The sequence below is a fragment of the Acyrthosiphon pisum genome, chromosome A1 (genome assembly GCF_005508785.2).
Source record: "Acyrthosiphon pisum isolate AL4f chromosome A1, pea_aphid_22Mar2018_4r6ur, whole genome shotgun sequence".
NCBI classification, from domain to species: Eukaryota; Metazoa; Arthropoda; class Insecta; order Hemiptera; family Aphididae; genus Acyrthosiphon; species Acyrthosiphon pisum.
This window is the reverse complement of record NC_042494.1, coordinates 57,163,202-57,187,616: the sequence shown is the minus strand read 5'-3', so window position 1 is coordinate 57,187,616 and position 24,415 is coordinate 57,163,202. Positions and strand designations below refer to the sequence as shown.

At 27.6% G+C, this 24,415-nt stretch overlaps 1 protein-coding gene across 1 annotated transcript in view; it reads left to right on the top strand.

Moving 5' to 3' along the window:
* The first annotated feature begins 4,776 nt into the window (after window positions 1–4,776).
* Window positions 4,777–24,415, top strand: part of LOC100164262 (protein O-mannosyl-transferase TMTC1) — a 120,070-nt gene continuing 100,431 nt past the window's right edge. Inside the window, exon 1 of the mRNA XM_001943223.5 lies at window positions 4,777–5,596. Within this exon, the coding sequence (XP_001943258.2) occupies window positions 5,217–5,596 (380 nt within the window). The 5' untranslated portion in view covers window positions 4,777–5,216. The remainder of the gene's footprint in view (window positions 5,597–24,415) is intronic.

The following is a 24,415-nucleotide window of genomic DNA, read 5'->3' as shown; positions in this document are numbered from 1 at the left end:
ATAATGGATTTTGGAAAGATAATAAAATATAAACTTTCAAATTGTATTTAGAATTTACTGATGTAGGTACAGTATACATAAACATTTACAATATTTATGAATATTTTGAAAAATTGTTGTTTAAATTGGTTTATGGTTCGATTATTTTTCTTGTCTCAATTTCGTTTGCTGTCTCACTGAATACATTTAATAAATAATAAAGTTTCCAACGAAGTTTCCACTCTTCTTTCGTGGTTTTGTAAACACTTAGATATAAAAAATATGTTGACTACATTTTATATAATTTATAATACAGGAAGTTATTTTAATTATTTTATTTTTTTGTATTGTTGTTCATTAATAAATTAATTTAAGACATTTGTAAAAACATATAATATAATTTGTCGGATGATTTTTTTCTAATTTAAGTTTAAAGGTAGGTACCGCAGCTATTAGTACTTACATTAATGTTCAAATTTCAAATAATACCTAACAATGATTTTTAAGCAACTTTAAAAAAAATACATTTCAATAATTTAGTACCTATCTGTGCACAGCTTAAAAATATACAATTACTATTATTTTAATGAGTTTTAATATTTTAACATAATAAAATAAAAATTTTACTACAACTAGATAGTTTTTTTTTTTTTTATTTAAGTTATTAACAATTATGACGGAATAATATTTTAACTAGAAAGATGAATAGTAGGTATAATGTTATAACTATTATAATTTATTATATCATTTAATCAATCTATAAATAGTTTCAATTTTTTTTTATTGTATATGCTTATAAATTCTTGGTTATATGTACCTGTTTTTACTATAATGGCAATTAACAGAAGTTGTACTTAACCTACAAAAATAAAGTTATCTTGCCATTTGAGAATTATTTTAATATAATATTATTTTAAAACACTTAAAGTTTTATAAACCGAGTATAAATATAATTTAACTATTTAGTTATTAATTAGTCAATTATTCCATAATTTATATTTAAATTTTTGTTCAGATTCTTAAACGTGTTTAAAATTTTAAGATGTGCTTAATATTCATATAAATTGATGTTTTAATAAAACATAATACAATATAATATTACATTTTAAAATAATCAAAATACTAAATCGAATATAGCCAACAATTGCAATATATGTAGGTACCTACATAAATATCTAAATATTTAATCTAAAATTGTATTATATTTTTGGTTTTGTTTTTTGTCATATTTTATAGATTTTAAATAATGTATATTATACAAATGTAATGCTAATTGCCTTATAGTAATAAAAGCATACATTTTTATAATTTCAACACCGATAAAATTATTGATACTATTATAGGTAAAAATGCAAAATATTATAATATTTAATACTTACTTAAAATAAATTGTTAGTAATTGTAATATTATTATTATGCTTAGAATTTGATTCAAGAGCAGTACGCAACATCCGGAGACTATATATAGAATCCAACAAATTCACCGACGTATGTTCAGCTATTTATTTTATCTCAATCAGCGTGTCGACTATTCAATTACAACTACTGTTAAACGATATAATATTATTAATTACGTTGGATTACTACAGAAGCAATACTGTATAATAGTTTCCCCGATTTGTATCAGTCAAACGTATAAACACGGACAAAATGTGTGGTTGACAATCGATGGCCCGTCGCAGTTATAATAGCGTGCTGCGTACTACATAATAGATAATACAATATTATAATATGCACCAAACGTCTAAACCTATATAATAGGTACAATATGCTACTGTACCGACCACAGGCATCGTGTATACTACAAAATCGTAAGCTCATTAGCAGCCTGTGATCCAAAATTACCTACGAAACGGTAAAACGTTATGATTTTGTTACCCGTGTTATTATATTATCATTGTATCGACAAACGATTTAACTGCAGATGGTACTGTCGCTAGAGGTATTTTATGAGTTTATGACTTGTAACAAAATAATAAAAGACCATTTTTTTTTTTTTTGCTTTCCGTCATTGTTAAATAATATTACGATACAGACTTACAGTGACATAAACTTAATATATATAGACTGCAGTGTATATATACAGCTTCGATTCAAATAAGTGTAGGTACAAAGTTTATACCTATATTAATATGTTATGCAATATAATACTTGAAACGTAATATATAATCTCCTGAATGCATTTTCTGTTCGCTATAAATTAAGACTTATATTGGTCACTATATATTATTATACCAGCTACATCCAAAAACGGCCGGTTCGGCTTAATATTTCAAAAATATAAATAAAATATGGTTATTACATCGAAAAAAATTGTAATGATTCCCACTACGCAATACGCTGACGAATTTCACACACTATTCCCGCAATGTTTTAAACAGCCAATCACATTTTTTTAATACAATATGAGGATGTATTTTTATATTTTGGAAAGAATATTGGCCCATACATAGAAAACTAAAAAGTAGGTATGCAGTTTCCGAAAACTCATAGTTCCAGAAGTAAGACTTAATATAATATAAAAAGTTTAAGGTGAATATTATTTGTACTATTATTATTATTATAAACCATTTCTATAATACCTAATAATATTATAATTTCCCAAATGCATAAAATGATTATATAAAAAAAAGTAAAATGTGGTAGAAATCGGGCGTGGATTTGTTTATTTAAGTGCCAAGTGAAAGTTGGAGGTACATATACATTTTTTGTCCGAGCCGTGATTACGTTTTCTCAAAAAAAGTATTAACATGGACACATTTTTTTAACAAATAGATTATATAAAATAACAAAAATGGCCAGATGTAGCATTGTAGTTGGCCTGTGTCACAAACGTGTTCTGATGTCAAGCATCTGCCGGTATCAATAGTTCCCGGATGGGTGACCACCCGGGTTTTTTGTGACAAATCCTCGCCACACATACAAGACACAGGTGTTTCAAACTGTACTTTAACCCACTGCAATGACCGACTGAAAATAATCTGCAGGCTAATGACCTCAAATTTCAAAGCCTTAACTCAATAAAAAAATAGTAAAAATAATAATAAAAATCTTTACTGAACAAATATTATAGGTAATGTAACATAATACAAATCTTTATTGAACAAATTGATGAGTTTAGAATAATAAAAAAAACTTCTGGTAAATATTTTTAATGTAAAGAAAGATATCATATTACATTTTAATAAAATTATAAAAATAATTAACATTTTTATAGAAATACGATTTTTTAATTATTTTTTTGACAATCTGATGTTAACGTTTTCCCAAGAGGATAGACATGTATTATCCACAACTTTAGGATTTATGTTAGTTCAACCACAAGGAATAGTGCTATTCATGTTAGATGGGCCATTTGATGAAGACAAATCTGAAATCAGGCTGATTTGTTTTCCAAAACTATACTCGTAGGTACCTACCAAAAGAAATATTTTAGTTACCTACATCATTATAACAATATAAATATTAAATTTAAAATGTAAAATATAAAACTATATTGATGTATAGATTATAATAATTAAACTCAAAATAGCTAAATATAATAGCAACCTTAGAAGTTATAAAATTGTAGAAAGTTGTATACGTTGTACGTATCACGTTGTTTGAAGCCTCTATGATAGTGATTATTGGTTAATGGCTTTAATAGTTTTATCATTTAAAAAGTATTAATACCTATGATAAGGTGATAAATTTTATGTTTTACATTATGTACAAAGAAATAAAACAAGATGGAACAGTATTTTAATAATGTACAATTTCGATACAAATATGGCTGATCAAATTAAGTTTTATAATTTAGTTAATTTTATAAATCTGAATATTTATTCAAAGTTGTAAGGATCGGGGCCTATAGTGTTCCACCGAGGAAATCGGTTGTCTTAGCTGAGTATCACATTGTTGTGTGGTTCTGTTTGACAATAATTAAGATTATCGGACTTGGAGTTAATTTGGTGGAAAATCTAGCAAATTGTTAAACAAAATTGTAGTGTATACCTTACACACTTATACAATATACTGTCTTTATAATTGACTTGGTTGTTGCTTAGGTATATTGATAGAAGAAAAATAGGATATTTTATAGGTCGATATAATAATATTATGTGGGGTAGGTCGCCTCAAATTATTTGAGCAACACCAATTTTTTTTCTATGGTACACGCCACGCTGATAATTTGTGATAATATACAAAAACACATCAACTGTTATCTTTTACTGTTTGATTTCGATTTTAATTCATTATTTTTATGCATTATTATGTAGTAATATAGTAAAAAAAAATAATAAAAATCATTGTAATTACGATTGCGATCTCAATATTTTCTTGTAACCGTGAACTATGATCCACATAATATTATGATAGGTAGATACAAGACTCGAAATCATCATAATAATAATATGTATATTGTACGACGTATACGATACAGAGAAAAACATAAGACACGATTTTTGCCCACTATAATAGTATAATACACGCTATGGCCAATACGTGATAATATTATGTTCGGTGAGGGATGGGGGTTGGGATAGATATTATTATATATGGTACAAAAAAAAAAAGAAATGTTAAAAAATTCACCGTCCATTCTTATATAGTCCGTACTTAGCACTATTAATAATATCACTCGGACGTACCGACGGGGATGATGGTGGGGGTTGGTGGTGGGAATAGAGTCGTCCGCGGACATGTGTGGTGGTAGCGGCCGGCGGTTCGCCCTCTGGCGGGCGGGCGAGAGCGACGACGTCGGTTATTTTTTTCCGTTCAACCGTAACCGCGCACGCGGCCACCGACGGCATCGTCGGCACTTTGGCAGTTTGGCGTGCCGGCGCCGTCAGTACCCGCTGGTATATTGTGCTCGCCACTCGGTAGTCGCGGTGTCGCAATGCGGTGCGCATCGGTACGGTCGTCGTCCGCGCGCGGTGTACCGTCCAACGTCGGGCGGCCCGGTAACGCGATATTATGGCAATAATATTTTAATATAACAGTATTATTATACCGTCGCATCGCCGCATAATATTAAACCAAAAAAAAAAAAAAGAATCGCAGACAGTCCGCGATTTTCTCGTTCGATCGTATTAATTTTTTTCTAGTTGTTACGAAACATTACATAACATTACACCGATTTTTGTCGATTACATAATAATTTTTCAATAATATTATCATCATCGTTGTTTCGTTGCTCACCGTTCGCGCGGCGGCATGGTTGTTGTGACGGTGGTACAGGTGGTGGCCGTCGCACGATGAGGTGGTCGCCGCATTATCATAATCACAACAACAACAACAACCCGATACAGAATCAGCAGTACCATCAGTACCACCACGGTTGCGGCGCCGGCGGCGGCAGTGGCAGTGGCGTCGGCAGGCGCGCCCGACCCAGACACGGGTGGCCCGAGGCCGCGGTCGCCGTCTACGCGGCCGTCGCCGTGGCCGTGATCGTGTGCTATTGGAACGGTCTGCGCGGCGATTTCGTGCACGACGACATACCGGCCGTGGCCATGAACGCCGACGTGCTGGGCACCGGCTCGCTGGCCCGCGTGGCCACCAACGACTTCTGGGGCACACCGCTGTCGGACCCCAACAGCCACAAGTCGTATCGACCGCTGACCACGCTGACTTTCAGGTGCGCCCCATCGCATACGATAATAATATATTAATATTGTTGCATATCGATATTGTTATATTCTATAGTCGCGTCTGTTGCTGTAGCTGCAAGCGGTCTTCTCGAATTAATTGGTAGAAATCGGGTGGGGGGGTCTTGAAGGGATTAAGCCCCCCTCAAAGTCCGTCAAGCCCCCAACTTTTTTAGTTTTGTAGGATCGAAGCACGCCCACCGGCTCACATTGATGTTAATAATGTTTACCCACCACCTGCAATTTCAATGGATTTCCACCTATGTATTTTCGATAGGGCGGTGTTTATGTTTCGTGCCTAAATGACATAATATTAAAATGTACATATTTACGACGGGGCAGATTTATTCTAATGTCCGCTTATTTTTTTGGAAATGCATTAGGTAGGTACCTAAAAACATGATACTATTATTATCGTTAACCACATCGAATTTTCTGTCTTATAGTCAGTGTTGCGACTTACCTAGATGAAAATTTCACTATCAATATTCTTATCTTGATAAAAATCTACTGGTTATCTTTTTATTTATCTTAGAAGAAAACTTCAGTTATCTATATTAATTTATCTAGATATAATTTTCTATGAATAGACAATATATTTTATTTAATATTATAGTTTAATATACATTTTTACATTTCGTGTTCGAAAACCATACTTACTAATTTGATTTAATATACGGTTATAGTACGTTCAAATAGTATGTACAAATTGTTCTAAGTAGTCATAAACTCTTTAAATATAAAATATAAGTAATCTTGTAAGTCAATACACCGAATAGATTTAATCAATTCTGTCGTCAATATTCCATAATTTATTGTTGCTTGTTCCGTTAATATTTAATGTAGGTTACATGATTATTTTTGATCGGATGTGGCGGCAGAAAAACACAACGTTTTATATATTAATAATAGTGTTATTGTTGTACAAATTTGATTATAGCGTATTTGTGCGTATACTTTTTTAGAAGAATAATTATTAGTATAATATATAATATATTATATTGAATATTATGCATAGGTACCTATGATATTTTTTTACATTCCGTGAAATTACCGATGAAAACATGAATACACAATATTGTACAAGTGTATTTCATAGAATGCCCGCAGACGACGGCTACTGAAGCTATATAGGTACATATTATATTATATATTATAATATATTAGGCACCATTATCAATGTCAATTTTATTACTAATATTGTATACACAGTATCCATAATTAATATACATATCTATATACTTCAGAGTTTATATTTTAAAATTAAATTATCAAAACACAATATAATATTATAAAACGCGTCAACGGTCAGTAACTGTCATTGTCATTATCTTGTGTTCTTGTAACTCGACCAATTTGTTTATTATAATTTATAATAATATATTTTAATTACTTGATAATATTTTGAGAAATTTTATTTTAATAATTTGAACTAATCTACTTCAGTGTACTTAATGACGTGTTAAGAGAACGCTATCCATTCACTTGTCGTCCCAGTCTTACACGCGTACATTCGGTCTTAATATTATTTCAGTCGTCACATCGCGGTGTTTTACCATCTTGAATAAGATTAGGTACTAATTTTGTATAAATCATAATACATATAATTATTATTTTATTGAAAAATAAAATATGTACCTACGTTTACGTAATAATATATTATTATACAAACTATAATAATATTTCAAGTACGAAAAGTCCCGGGGGGGCGGTACTTCCGAGCCTCTATTAAAGACATTTAAACGTGCATGATATCTGTTGACAAAACTGTTGGGCTTGACGGATTTTGATTAATTAACGAGTTTACTATGTTTTGACTGAAGCAAATTTTAAATCTTGTCATTTCAATTGAATTATGTAAATAAACGTATAGTACCCGTATTTTATTATAATATTTCAACTGTTTATATTATTAATAGTAAATAAGAACTTTTTGGAAAGTCAAAAATCTATATCCGTCCAACCACCAAATTCCTGGGAGAGAAGGTCTAGAATATATACAATATAATTTAGAAAAATATAACTGCAGTCTCCTTCAGAGGACGTTTCGCCTTTTTATGGGCTTAATCTAGTTGATCTTAACGGAATTCAAGAAAAATTTAAATATATTTAAATACCAAATATTAAAGTATTTTACAGGTGGTTATGTCAATGCCGTTGTTCGTTGTTGCATATTTACAAGAGATTGTGTAGATTATACATAATTTATTAAAATATTTAAATGCAGACTGGGTATAATTATTGCTTCTAGTATGATTTTAGAACTTAAACACTTACCTATTATAAAATCATAAGGGAAAACTACTTTAAAGAAATTAATAACAAGTACATTTTAGAATATAATAATATTTAGTATTTATTTTACAATCAAATATAGGTACCTATGAATATACATTTTTTTTTGGCTACTTTCAACACCTGTAATTATTTCTTGTTATATTATTTTTATTAGAAAAACGGACATTTCACTATCGAACAATTATTGTTTACTTTAAATTGTGCAATATACGTTTCCAACTAATGTTGATAATATTATTATGACCTAAAACCTACCGATCTGGATTTATGACCATACGTGAAAGTATAGATTTTAGCTCTTTGAAAGATGTGTGGATTTTTTGAGAATCCATAACGACTCAAAGGCCCAGTCAAATAGGTTTTTCGACTCCATTACAAACATAAATTATACCATTGAAATAACTGCAGCAGCTATTACAGCACCGTTTTCCTTTATCCCGTAAAATTAAAATCTATACAACCGATTAACCAAATATCCAAATGAGTATTTAAAAAAATATTTTTCGATGCCAAAAAATAATTTATTGTATTTTTATACACTTAAAATGTACGAACACCATTGTTTGAAAAACAATTTCGATGTTTAATATTATTGTTAAACACGGTTCAATTATGTTCTATACATATAGGTACGCTTAGGAACATAAAAAATAAATACAGTGATGGCAAAATAATGGTACCTAGTAAATTAGTAAATACTAATAATTACGCACACACATATTTATGACAGTTAAACGATGAACAAATTAACAGTGATCAATGATTAATTACAGAAATAAATAGTATCTTTATATCTAATAGCGATTACCTAAACAATTTGTACAAAACGATTAAAATTAATGTAATTTAAATAATTTTTTGAATGAACTGTACAAGACGTAATTGATTAATAGTACCTATCATATTTATATATTCTTATATCTGTAGATTGAATTTTTTTCATGCTATTTATAGCTTACTAGCTATTTCATATATCCGTGTAACAGCTGATTACCACTAATACCACTTATAACTAGCGTTCGAAGCTAATGTGATATTCAGACGTATATACTTAAATATTAATAATGACATATATATACCTACCTAGTGATGACAATTTTGAAAATTTTATAATTTATCATATTAATTTCTTATCAAATACATTTTTTGATATTATATAGTTGTAGTATATAGTATATTTAACCTTCATAATTATATTTTAAAATATGTACTTTTATTACCATTTACCCATTTTTAATACAACGTTGGTATTATTCTAATGAACATAATATAGTAAATTCAAAATACAAATCATTAAATATATATGTATAATATATACCTATGTCCTATATTAATATATAATATTTAACTCGGTAATAAATGTGCACTTTTATCTTTTATTAAAAATGTTGTATTTTTACTTTAGTATAAATTATGAGTGTATAATCGTTTGTTACAATTATTGATTTTTCAATTTTTAATGGAGGTAATATAATGTTTGAGTCACTTCCTCAATTTTACTCAAATTATATATTTTTTTTATTATAAGTGTTTTGTTTGATTCTGACGCTATACTTGTTACAATGTAAATAAAAATGAAACAGTAATTTTATAAAGTATTTTAAAATTTTATTTGAACTTAAAAATTAATTAATTTAAGAAAAGTACAAAAAAAATAAATTTACAAAATTTTCAAGTTTTCAAAGAAATTTGAAAATGTTTAAGCTTACATCTCTATACCTACCTATAGTCCAGGTTGTTATGGACGTATCCACTATACTATAGTATAGTTTACACACTATACTATATTATACTATTATTATACCTCATACTGCGTATAGCATACAGACAGGGGTAAACAACAAGGTTTTTTTTTTAAACAATTACATTTTTTTTGTTGCATATTGTGTGCATTAAGATATAAGATAATAGGTATAATATGTACACTGATATCTACGTTTCATTTTATCAAACATCAAACTACACAATATTATAAAACAAATTATGACAATTGCTTAAAAATAGTGAGACAATAATTGAAACATACAATTCATCAAATTAAAATTAAACATAAGTAGAAGTTTGTTTCTTAGGACGATTGTGCAGAATGATTTTCGAGATATATAAATAATTGAAAAATATATGTTGAGGTAAGGTGATGTATGGAATTTATATTTTAATTTTCATCTTTATAGGTAAATTAAAAATTAATAAATATAAGTTATAAATATAGAGTAAATTTATATACATTTCGTTAAACAAATTTTAATATAAATAATTCATCTTTTAAGTTATAATAAATGCAACTTAAAAAAAACATCTATTTATCTTTTTTATTAGTACCTATAGTATTACTTTGTCACACGCTTAGATAGGTACAGTTTTCCTTTTATAATTTCTGGGAATTTAATAATATTTATAGTAAAATGTAATTTCATATATTATTGTATGATACACTGGCGTAGCTAAGATGATAAGGCGGGGGGGGAGTATAAAATAAACTAAATTTTTACAGTTTTCCTATTATAAATAATATAAATTATAATACATTTATCATGAGGAAAAAGGTGTCGGGGGAAGGGGGATTTATTCTGCTAACGTAACTGTATTAAGTTAAGTTTACGATAGTTATGACGTCAACTTGACCCGATATAGACCACATCGTTTGACTGTTGATTATTTCTTGTCATTTAATAATACGTAATATGCAAAAAGTATAAGTACTTAAATGAAAATCAATCCTGAAATATTAAATTTAAATTTAATATAAACAATCAATGGGTTTTACTGATAGTTTTTTTTTTTTTTTGAAAATGCCATAAAATTAGGTGTATAAAAACACAAAACAGCAGTTATACCTAATCAGTAATCTAGTAAATAAGTTGTTCTTAACTATTGATTTCGTTTAAAATTTTGAAAGTTGATTTAATGTACTATCGCAGTTATTATCAATTAGTCATTTTGCGAGGCTCGTCCACTTTCCCGCCAGGTCGCCGCTTTTGTATTTCATTGGTGTAATGGCGTACACTTATCGATGTGTACGTAAATTGGTATAAACACGCCTAAGAAGTAATTAATTAAACAGCTCACCCTCGTTTGAGATTATCCGGAGACAAAACCGGAAGTCTGGTGATTATGAAGCGTTTTGATATTACGGCCGACTAATTACTATGTCGTAGTCATTTTAATTAGTTGCTAATAGTCCATGGTCGCCTCGACCTCATCTACAGACGCCTTATCATCCATGGTGTATCCATCACTTTTTGATATACTGGGAAATATATTATATAGGTATACCTATTATACGTATACTCTTTAATTAAACGTTATCACTAATCACATTATAATCATTACCCGAACCGTGCATCTAATATTATGTAATATTGGAATAATCTGCATTTTCTGACTAAATTTTAATATTAACATAAAAGTACTTAAGCAGTACAATTTTTTAGTTAAATAAAGTACATTTTCAAAACGAAATTTAATTTGAAAGTCATAAATTAAGTGATATTAGAATTAATATGATGTACTCGTATTATATGTTCCACCTGTTGTAAATATGAGATTTATTACGTATGGTTATAGTAAGAAAAATGTATGACACAATGTATTTTGACATATTATTTTATTACGTTCGCTTGATGAAACCATTCATTTTAATAACACGTGTCACGTTATAATTATTGTTGTTATGTCTCAATTTTTAGTTGATTTCTTGATAAATTTGATTTTAGTTTCCTGGGTGGGTTACCAGTTATAGACTTGGAGGAAATTGATGAAACGATCGTTATGTTAAAATATTAGTAGCAAATAATGATTCAATGTTATATTGCTTTTAGTTTTTGCATTAAAAATAAATATATCAAAGAACCTTAAGTCTTTGAGAGGCAAACGTTTCCAATGAAAACCACCCTCGAAGGCACAAAGTGACACTTTTACAATTTTTAAGTCTTTTTTTGTAAATATTATATATTTTAACTACTTGAATAAATGTATATAAAAAAAATATAGGTACTAACCACTGCCAATAAATGTTTAGAGGTTCACTATACAATATTATATTATAATAAACAAATATTTTCTTTTAACAACATCTGTTAAGAGGACGCCACTCCCGCGAGATATTATGAGCATTTCTTGACTGTTGTATTTCTCATACTATTATATCTCACTTTAAAATTGAAATTTTGGAATAATCGACGTTAAAAATCATATAATGTACTTACCTTTAAGTTTTAAAATAGGTCAATTCACTTTAATATTACAACTTACTATCGATACAACATCGGAAATATTGAACGGAAATTTGCCATGTTGTGCGTTTGTAGGACTACACATTTGGGTACAGCGTCCGATTGAATAATTATTTATTTACATTTACATATACATTAATATACAATAATTGAATAATGAATGTACTATTTGTGAAACATTGTCTTATGTGATATATTTATTGGGTACAGAGATTTGTAATACTTACAATTTACAAATTATAATATTTGTAACATATTTGAATTATGACTTTTGAAAAAATACCTACCTAATCGGTAATAGGTAAAAAACGTAAAATGTACATATTACTTAAAAGTCACAAATATTAGTAGCTAATTGCAGGCTGTTAACCTCCGACCAAATAACTGCCGTCGCATGGCTATATATTCGAAGGGTGTGCCCAGGATTTTTTTGGTGGTGCTGGAGGGTGGGGGTGGGTGAGAAGCTTAATACAATTATTTGTAATAGTATTTATTTTTAAATATGTACAAAAACCCGAAAGCACGCTTGTTGAAATAAACTAATATTTATATACATTTTTTGCACGTGTTGGTGATTTTTAAGTAACAGAATATTTTAGTGGGTAAAGAAACAAAACCAATTTTTTAACAGATATAGCATAATATAAGTACTGTATAATATTTGTAATTTATTATCATTTTTTTTATTATTATTTATCTATTTATAATTTTGATATTTTAATTTGTTGACTTCTAGTATACCAATGGCCATAGACGCCGAGGCTTATTATTTAAATAAAAAAAAAATAACTTGTAGTGGCGGATGTAGGATTTATATGGTGGGTGCTATATTATGTTGATAATAACTCTCCTTAGATGCCTACTTATCATAAACAACTTTGGAGTAAATACAAAATTTACCTATATTTTGGTAGTATGTAGCTTACACAATATGTGGTCTACAATACCAATGCGTTTAGTTCTGATATCTAAGTAATTTATAATAAAAAAAAAGTTAAATATGTGGTGGGTTCTTCAGCTCCCAAGCACCTCATCCCTAAATTGACACACTGATAATTTGATATTTGAATTCAAACTAACATTTGGGATTTTTAAGTAAAGTGCATTTGACGTTTTTTCCCGTGTGGGTTTTTTCCTAGATTATACCTATAACCACGTTGCCGTCTGTTCCGAGAATATTCTATTTCTTGTGGCTGTTCTAAGTTTAGTTAGAAGTGAGAACTTAGATATTTCAAACAAATCCCGGGAAAGTAATGGAAAGCACAGGTCACTTTTTTCACGAAGAACAACGCAAATGTATCAACAATGATGTGATCATCCCAGTACGGGAGGTAAAAATAAATGTATTGCGATGACTCTAGACAAAGTTTCAAGTAGAGAATACTTACCGCAAAAAAGGCAAACCATATAATATTATTGCACATTTGTTCACCGTATAGGTTCCCAAATATTCTCCTTTAATAACAAATTTTTGGACTTTTGTAACTAACGAAGCGATAGCGGTAATAAAAATCCAAGGCACTAAATTCCAAAATATTAAAAGGAATATTACGATTATTATTTGATTTGTATACAGTGTGATTCACCAAGCATGCTCACCCTTATTTTTACCTATTTGTACATTATTTACTTTAGTATTGATTTAATTCAAATTCTGATTTTTGGAATTTTAACTACACCTACTCAAAGACCATTTTTCAAATTCTTAAATATGTTTGTACTACCTACTAAGTGTCATGTGGTTATACTACTGTTTTTAAAATTATAACTCACTATACTACCTACTGTATATTATTTGATGGAATTCTTTATTGAAAATGTTGATATGTCTTATTCTAAATTAAAAACATGTATTTTCTCAGTTTTGAAGTGTTTAAGAATTAGAAAATATTGGCCCAAAGTATATTTAATATTTCAAAAAACGGATTTTGAATAACTGGGTAATTATAAAAAAATGGAGTTAGCATGCTTGGTGATTCGCCCTATATAATGTGAATATACATTTGCAACTAAATAAATGTGCATAATATTTGAAAAACGATCTCAAGATTGTCACGTGACTCACATGATCTCAAGTCCATGTTATCATAATATCTAACAAAATAAGGTTATAAAATTCAACTTTTATTTAATTCAGAATATTTTTCTGCGAATTTAAGTACATAGAAAAAGAATTTTCAACGATTAGTTGATTAGTAATACGTGTTTAGAGAGTTTTTTTATCGGAGTTTATTTATCACAGAGGTATTCCACAACATTTTGGGCCACTAGTCCACTCGTTATTTACTGATAAATGATTGACTATAGGTCAATATATAAAAGTCTCTATACTGAGACTCACTTAAAATTTGGTTTGATGTATCGAAGAACTCTGAAAAATATGCTGCTTAGGAACATGAAATAATATGCATTATCTTGTATGTCATAATATTACATTTTTATTAAGCTCATAGTTGTTCATGTAACCTGTAATTATTTAGATATATACAATTTTGAGTATACATAGATAATATTACATTCCTGAATATTTTTAATATAACAATAAAAAAGGACAATAGATTGGTTAGAGTTAATTTGTACCTTGAACACTGTTATTAGTTCGAGTATATAATATCCCATAGTGCCTGCATTTCCGTAGGGAATTTATGTACAATTATTTACCTACCATCAACTACATGCTATATGAATGCACTTTAAGCGTGTTTACACTATACTTACATTAAATTCTGTATTGCTCAATATTGTAGATAAACACGATTAATGATTTTTATATTTCATGCTAAAGGTATGATTAGAAAAATAAAACAAAATTATTATGACGTTTCATATCATTATAGTGTATTATCTATGATGGAAAAAATAAAACTATGGTTCAATAAATAAATTATTAATAGTTAAAAAGACCTAACCTAACCTAACCTAACCTAACCTAACCATGTTATAATATTAATAATAATTTATGCACAAATAAAATATATGTATTGACTGTTCAAATATAATACGAAACCATGCTTCGAAGCTTTCCATAAGCTTTTCACTGGATCATCTATTGTTTATTAAACAAGTGTTTGGTTTTTAAAAAGAATTCTTTTAATTTTATTTTGATTGCATTTTAGATTCTAAATGAAACGAGGCATGTGGTGGTTTTATTTTTTTTATTATTTTACTTTTCTATGAACACTTTTTTAAGAAGCAATATAGAAGGAGTGCTAAAAAGTATCATTAAGCACCTATAAGAATTAAGACCCATGTTTAAGTGGTTATTTTGATTTTTTTCAATCGTTTATCTTAGATTTTGGATAAAGTTACTGACATCCATCGACAAAGTTGAAAGAAACATCTGCATCCTTGAAACTTTGAAAACGTGGTTTTAACCATGATCCACTTATTAAAACCGTTCTTTGAAAGTCCAACGATATATATCATTGATTTTAAATTGAACACTCTATCGCTGCAATCTTTTTCTATGCTATGCAAAGTGAGGTAAGTACATTATTTCTATATAATCTACTGCCCCTTATTACTATATAGGTATCGTAATTTCATAAAAAGTTGTGGATCCACATAACTTCAATAGTTGGTTTTGTTTAATTTTTTTATTTAATTCGTATAACCTATAGCTAAATGCCTGAATTCAAGCAATTCATGATTCCATCATTGAATTATTTAATTTGTGTTCAAGTAAAATACCATAATTGCATAATGCTCGATAAGTTTTGAGCTAAAAAAGTTGAAAGATAAATTATTGTAATATTAATTTATGAAAACTCAATGTTTACTCATGGTTGATATTTATTTAAATTATTCATATTATTTTTGTTTTTAATATATTACCTATTTTTTTTAACTAATTGGTTAGATCATATGAATTAGAATATTACATTTTCATTAACATTGAGAATCACATTTTAAAACGTTTAAATTTAAGATTCTTCAATAATAAGTTATTACATACCTAGGTAATATATTATATTTTATGAGTATAATATAACTATGATTTATGACTAATGAGCTATATTTATTTTTTATTTTTTTCATTGGTCTTGAACCCGGCAACTGAGGCCATTAGCCGTAGGATTGTACTTTAGGGTTTTTTGTACGGTGGGGAACGCTTGGAGGAATAAGTTTTTGTGTTTGGCAGAATTTTCTAGTGGGCACCCGTAGGTATTTGCCATACCTGGATGGGTACGAAGAAAAATGCAGCCTGTGACTGGTATCGAACCGGCGTCGGTGCGCGTCGCAACCGACGCCTTAGTCCGCTCGGCCACTCCGTCCCCCGAGATATATTTAATTAGGTCACAATATTTAAATATATAATTTTCTAACACAATTTATATTCACGCAATGCCCATCTATATGATTATGTTATAAGTTAGACACGTCATAACTGACGAAATAAGATTTAAATTAAAATATAATACTTTTGGACTTTTCCAATTAGGACGAATTCGAATAGTTATAATTGAATTATATAAAACGATCTAACAAAGAGTAAAAGAAAGATAAATATTATATAACAGTTGTATGACCAGAGTAAATTATTTTTTCAAAATCACATTTTAGGATATTATTTAAGAGTAAAATAATATTATATGACTTGAATATTTCTTAAGACTTTTCTTTTGTGTTTATAAATACAAAAAACCATCCGGGATGGGTGAAAAAATAACTCCAAAAACTTTTTACAGTTATAAAATATGATTTTAGAGGAGTAAAGTTTTCTTTTAAAAGAAAATAAAGGGTAAAAAGGTGTAACATTGCTATTTTTGACAAAACTGTTAAATATAGATAGAATTATATAACAAAACAAAATTGGTCGTCATAAAAAATATTAAGTGTATTATTTTTATTTCTTTAATTATTACTATGCTTTCTTTTTTAACATAAATATTGTTTTTCGAGTCTTGTATAGTAAAATAAATAATTTTAATGTGTTATATTTATAATTAATATATAAATTATAATTCATGGAAAGACGTATTCTATTTTTTAAATTTCTTACATGACCTTTTTAAAACGTCTATTCTAAATAATCACGGATATACCTACGTAACCAATACCTAAGTAACTTCCATAAACCATAAGCATTATTATTTCTTCCATTTCCTTGTAATGCCAACACATTTATTTATTTTTTGTTTAAAATCGTATCTAGCTGAATACATTTTAGTAATAAATGTATAATTACATTAATTGTACACAACTCTTAATAATTAGCTTTACTTTGCTGTGTTATATTATTATTGTGATATTATTCATGGGATATTATGAAAATATGAAAGTTTGAATTATTCCCTATATGGTTCGTTTGAATATCCAAAATAATATTATGTTAAGATCATCAAGTATAAGTCATATAATATTTTTTTTCTGTAAGAAATGTTTTATGTCGAATAAAAATATTGCATTTAGCTTATTAGTCTTAGCCACTAACTACGCTAAACTAATAAAAAAATATATTTATATGTAGATTGGTTTATGTCTCGTTTCAAAACAAACTGGTCATTATGTCATTAAATATTAAATAATGCGATTGGTGCTTGTTAAATAATATTACTGTTTACACGATCCCTTTTGGCTACGAAAAAAAAGAGTAAATAGAATAATAATAAAATATTAAAATTAGGGAGTGGTCGCTTGAAGGGAGCATCACATGTGGTAGAGAAATAAAAGAAACACAAAATACATGTATTTTTCCACGCAGGGTTAATATTTTCGTGAGGAAATTTCCCCAAAAACTCGGTCAGAATATTGAGCAGGGATGGTCCGATTACAATATTCTTTAAACTTTAGGGATTCACCCATTATAATATATCCCACTGAAAAATATGCGCATACTAAATTTGGCGGAAGCCCTTCTTTATATTTTATTATTTTTTTTTTTTTTTTTGTTTTGAGTTAGCGCGCTGAACAAAGTTAGAAGCAAGTCCTTCTCAATTTTCTAAAGTATAAAAACTTTCTCGTTTATTGGAAATAACTTATAATATGTTTTTTCTTTTAATTTCTTTGCATACAATAACACGATATATATATATTTATGTTTTTAAATGTTATTCGTTTACATGATATAAATCTAATTTATTCTTCGTCCACACGCGATTAACATACATTATAGCGGTACTACAACAGGTGTACAGTACAAGCTAAATAGGCTATTTGATTTCAACACGCACACCATAATGTATTAATTTCATTTAAAAATTAAATTTTCCGTAAGAATATTTAATGTAAACTAATCAGTAGGTAGGTAGGTACATAGATTGTTTCATAAAAACTGATAGAGTCTATTATTTAAAATTCAGTTCCTACATACCTATATTACGTTGTTATTTAACTTTTTATAACCATTTAGTTTTAACATTTAATTATTAATATTTATATATAGGTGTCTAGTACAACACAAAGTTGTTGTTTTTTTTTAATAAAAAATGTTTAAATATATTAATCCTTGATCATAAGTCTAAAACATGTTAGTACCTACTTTGTCAGGACAGGATTCTAGCACTTGGTACGTTATAATATAACATCCGTTGTGTAAATAGTCTATTATATTCCAACTTAGTTAATAAAAGTGATCGATACAAGATAAATAAATAATTTAATGTAAAGGGTCTAGGGGCTAGGCTGTTTGGACTTTGGACTAAAAGTGACGTTTTTCCCACGCACGTGAATTTTAAACAGTATCATAACATGTTGTATACACGCATGAACGTACAGAGATCAGAACTATTCAAAAACATAATTTAATATAATTCTTTAAATATACTTATAAATGAGCATGTCTGTATCAATTAATAGCACTAAAAATCGCATGATTAAATTTTAATATTTAAATTTTTACTTAACGTTCTAAAATGAAAACTTTTATTCTACACAGATACAGTTTGAATTTGGCGTACCGACTGTCTCAGCGTTGAATAAATATTTATTTTGTCATTTGTGTTACATTTTATTTACTCGTCATTTATTTTATAGATTATTAATATTTTGTGTTTTGTTTTTAATATTTCACTAATTTTATATTGTAACTTTTACTGGAGTTTTTATGCCAAAATTTCTAAACACAATAACATGATATAATTTAAAAAATAAATTCAACTTGTAAATTCACTTTAATGTATAGTACATTTTCTGTGTATCATATATTTAACTAAATCATTGTATATGAATAAGTATAACGATTCTGAGCGGATAGGTATGGCGCGGGCGTGCCTCTATTTCTTAAAATATTTTATAGTATAAATATATTACTAACTACGAGAAATGTATTTCTCTATAAGTAATACGATATATAGTAACTTGAACTAACTTATGACAAAATCATAATATGAGTTATTTTATTACTATACATTATTATTATTATGTCTATAACTTGTAAAAATATAATTAGCTTATACAAGTCATGACTGTTGCAATACCCACATACCATAAAATAGGTTTCAGGTATAAATTGCTTATTAATATATTGGTCAAAGTATAATATATACCAATATATTATACTTTGACAATTTCATTGTACTTAGAAAATAATAATATACGTAAATACAAAAACTATGAATTCTCTGTAAATAATATATTTTTAATTACCAACTTCGGAATACTTAAAGTAATTTTGAGGAAAAACCGTTATTTTTCGTACCTATATAAATATCCAATTTCCTACAACTGCTTTTGAAAACTGGCGTCGCGTAAATAATTCTGGTTTTCCCGGAATTTTTAGAGTTTTCAAAATTTGTTGAAAAGGACTAAGCATTTTCTGCATTTGGCATCTCAAAATACCAACTAAATTTAATTTTCCGCCCTGATCTATCCTCGAAGTTGACAATTGAAGATTTTTTATTACTGTTCCAAAATAATTAATGACGAATGAGTATCTAATATAAAGTTTATTAATAGTATTGATAACAAATTAAAAAAAACATCATTTTAAATCCATTACGTTACGCTTTGAATCTAAAAAGATAATTTCTATATTTTAGATTTTAGATAGCTTACTCGGTTAACTTATTACTGTTCCCAATCGTATATGGTTTCTTTGAAAGTACAAAATGACCAATATTATATTTAAATCAAAAAGTAAATTATATTGGTATAATATATTGTTTGTTTAATTTAATAATAATTTATTACTATATACAATTTTAACACTAAACTAAAGGTATTAGTGTTAGGGAACAATAAGTAGTGTTTTGCTTTAACCCCATTAACTTACCTACCTATTTCAATTTATTAAGGAAACCATTTATTATTGCACTAATGCTTTTATAGTTTAATATTATGCCAATGTACACTGTACTCAACAATAGAAAAATTTAATAAAATAAAATAGTACAAGTTATAATTTATTTCACCGAAACCAAAAGCCATAGATTATTGTTATGTATTAAATTTTGTGAATTTATAGCAGAACCAATATTATATAACAACGGAATATTTAGTCAACGAAATATTGAGCACACAACAGAATTTATTTTTCTTTGATTTAATTAAATTAAATTAATTTTTTTTTAGTGTTGTATAAATCCAATGACATTTTTTTTATCATTTCAGATGATAAATAAATAGAATTTAAGACGGGCTCATGACTTCGCTAGACCAAACACCATACAAGCACCTATCTTATTCGTATAAAAGTTCCCTACATCACACAATGACTTGATATATTTTTGTTAGTCAGTTTGTTTGATAACTATTTTTTTGCTGCTGAAGAAGTTGCACTAAAATGTCTAGATAACGTATTTTATTCTGTTCTCAAAGTTAAAATTTTGTAAGACGCGTCAAAATGAGGGTTAAATTAAAGCGTGTTTATAATAAAAATTAAAAATTAAAATAAATAAATGGTACGTTACCGACCTATACAATTTTTATAGTACAAAACAAAAATAATAAATTATAAAAATAGTCGCTCTTAAAAGTTTCCAAGAATTCTTAATACTGGCATTTTTGGGTATTAATGGGAGTGCCATACATAGTTCCAATGAAATCACGTGGATTTTTTTAATTCCTTTTAAATTAATTACGTAAATATAAATGTTATAATATTTCAATCCATTAGAATTTCTTGGAAATCATCGTAATTTAAAAATAAAAAAAACGTATTTTAGTGTGTGTGCTTCATTAAGTTGAAATGCTGAATATAAATACCTAAATTAATATTTTATAAAAACTATTAGTACTTGATATTTATTGAAATATCAGCGGTACTTATATGAATTTAATTAGATTTTTATTTAAAAAATATGTAAAACATTTTTGTTTTAATTACCTTTTACATAATTAAAGTTAAATTCACTTTCTGTGAGAAAATATATTAAGCTATAATTTAATACAGTAAAAAATTAATCATAGCAAGGTTAGATTAAAAAAACGTTAGTAAAACTGCTTTTCATGATAGAAATAATATAGTAGGTATTATAGTATAATAATAGAATAATACCACTATAAAAGGTCACAACTGGTTGGCTAAATGTTTTAAAACTTGTTGGCAATACAGTGGAACTATCTTAGATAGGTAGGCAGAACGATGAATAAAAAAAAAACTATGTAATAGATGTTCTCAGACATTAGGTTTTTTTTCGTTTAATTATTAAAAATTATTGAAAAGATAATGATATGTTATTGTTTGTTTTTTTTTTGGTCTGTATACTCGATAACTGTTTGGTAGAAAAATGCATTAATATTCAACATAGATAGCGGTTTCTGAGAGAAAATTGGTTCTAGTTGGTAGTTATGAGGAGTAAAAATAGAAGGCCCATAATATGTTTTCAAAATAATCAGGAAAAAAAAAGAAAACATCAAAGAAAAACGGGCATTTTTATGCACAACCAGTCTTTGACAAAATCAATTTTAATTTTTTTTTTGGTATAACTCAAAAATAAATATCCGTTAACATTTAGCAGTAGATACTTGACATTTTCATATGTGAATAATATTGTATATTAGAATTTTCTATAAAATGTCTACACATTGAATAATTTTCAATATATTTTGAATCTTTTTAAACTACCTATTTTATTTTTTCCTCTATAAATATCAATTTAAATTGTTTTGTTCTGTCGAAACTTGGAACGTGTAATACAAAGTTCCTCATACATTCTATTATGGCCGTTTAAATATATTAAAGATACATAGTCACGATTTTTTTTATAAGCATTTGAAGTTCAAATTTTGACAAAATTAGTCAAAATCATGAAAGTTTGCAAATTACTTTGTAGCTAAAAGTTTACGAAGTGTTCAATTAGTTTAGCTGATGCTTGACATTTTAATACAAGATTCTTCATAAGTAGTATATCCTACTGTCACTAAAAAGTCTACAAAACATAAAAACTTAATTTTTTTTATAGACTTTTGACGATCGAATTATGACGAAATTTGATATTCAAGAGAATAACAACAGTTATAGTTATTTTGTCGTTATTCAAAAATATTTTGAAAAACGTAGATGTACCTATGTTATTATATTTTATAAACACAATGATATTTTCAGAATATTTAGATAAATTGTATGCTATTGCCTGTCTATAATTTATACATTATAAATTTAAAAGTACCTAATATAGAATAATAGGCTCTCGGCTCTCATACCGTATCACTACAGAATCGTATTTTGTATGCAATTGTTGATTATCAATGAATTCAAATTGTACACATACATTACAGTTATCTACTCAATGACAAGGCACACGTAAATTCTACTTTAAATCAGAGTGGTTACCTTCTTTTCCCCCTCATTTTTGATTAATATTAGGTTAGGTAACTAAAATTATAATAAAAACTAACATACATGATAGGAGTTTAAAAGCTACAACCTGTACATGCAATATTTTTTAAATTAAATTAAATAAACTTAAAATATTATACTGGATTAAATTATAGTTTACTGTATAATGATCACTGCGTATAATAATTGTCACGAAAGCATCAGAAAAGATTGCATGTATTTTAGCTGTGCATTTATTTGAATTTTAATTCTCTTACATATTTTAATAATATCTGTAAAGTTAAAATGTTTGAATATTATAACTGCAACGTTATCTTTATTATTATCTATAATTTGGTCTATAATATTTTTAGTAAAATAAACAAATTATATTATAATGTGTTTAATTTAAAACTGTTGTCCATTATTTTGTGTTTATCTTTGTACTCGTTGTAACTTGACTTTATCAATATTTAATTTACATAATATTAAGATTGCAGTTGAGTTGTTTTGATTTATATATTTGATTAGAATATAATATAATACTGCTCGTAATGTCAATAATTATAGGATACGCGTTTCATAATATTATACTTAAGATTCTATTGTCGTATTTGATAAAAACAGATTTAAGGTACCTATTAAATGTGTAGGTACTAAGTGTAATAAAAACTATGGGATAATGACTTTTACGGAGCAATCCCAACAGTCGTTTAAAATATCGTTGACCAAAGTCTTCTTGATAAATACCGTTAAGAAACTTCGGGGAAATAAAGCTGAAACCAATTTTTATTTAAGAAGGAAAACGATAATTATTACATAAAGGTCGATTACGGCTTGTCACGAAATATATAATATTTCTTTAGTTTTTTTAAACTTCTCATTAAAACAAACTTTTTATGCTGTCTGTTCTGCAATTTAAATAGTGAACGAGAGAAAGTGTTTTTAAATTTAAACTAACTGGTCAGAGATACTCTCGAGAAAAATTAATTAATGAAATACGGAATGGTATTATCGTTACGTAAATTATAAGATTATATATATACAGATATTTTAATTAGACAGTGTTACACGAATAAGAAATTTTAGTTACACGATAGACAATTGAAAAAACTAAATATAATTGTATAGTAGGTACATACGAAGGTTATAATTAAATTGCTTAGAATTCTAAAAGATCAAAACACCGTGTGACCGTGTACAATTAGCAATTTTAAACTAACATCTCCAATTACGTGTGCGAATAACTTTGAAATCTAATGCTGCTTTTCTGTGATGGCACTGCTAGCGATAAATGTAGATGAAAGATAAAAATATTATTTTTATATCTATGACTATTCGGAAATGTCATCTAAAAAAAAAGTAAAAATCGTTGTATATATAAAAAGTCGTTTCAATACAATAATAATTGTGGCTGTAATTTATAATTCATTTAAACTATAGATTATTACCAATTTATTCCAATTTATAATGTTACATTAGTAGGTACACTTGTAAAACTATTTATTTTGTATTAACTTTAATCACACACTGAATGAAATGGTTTCATTTTTTACGTTTTACTTTTCTCATTAGAA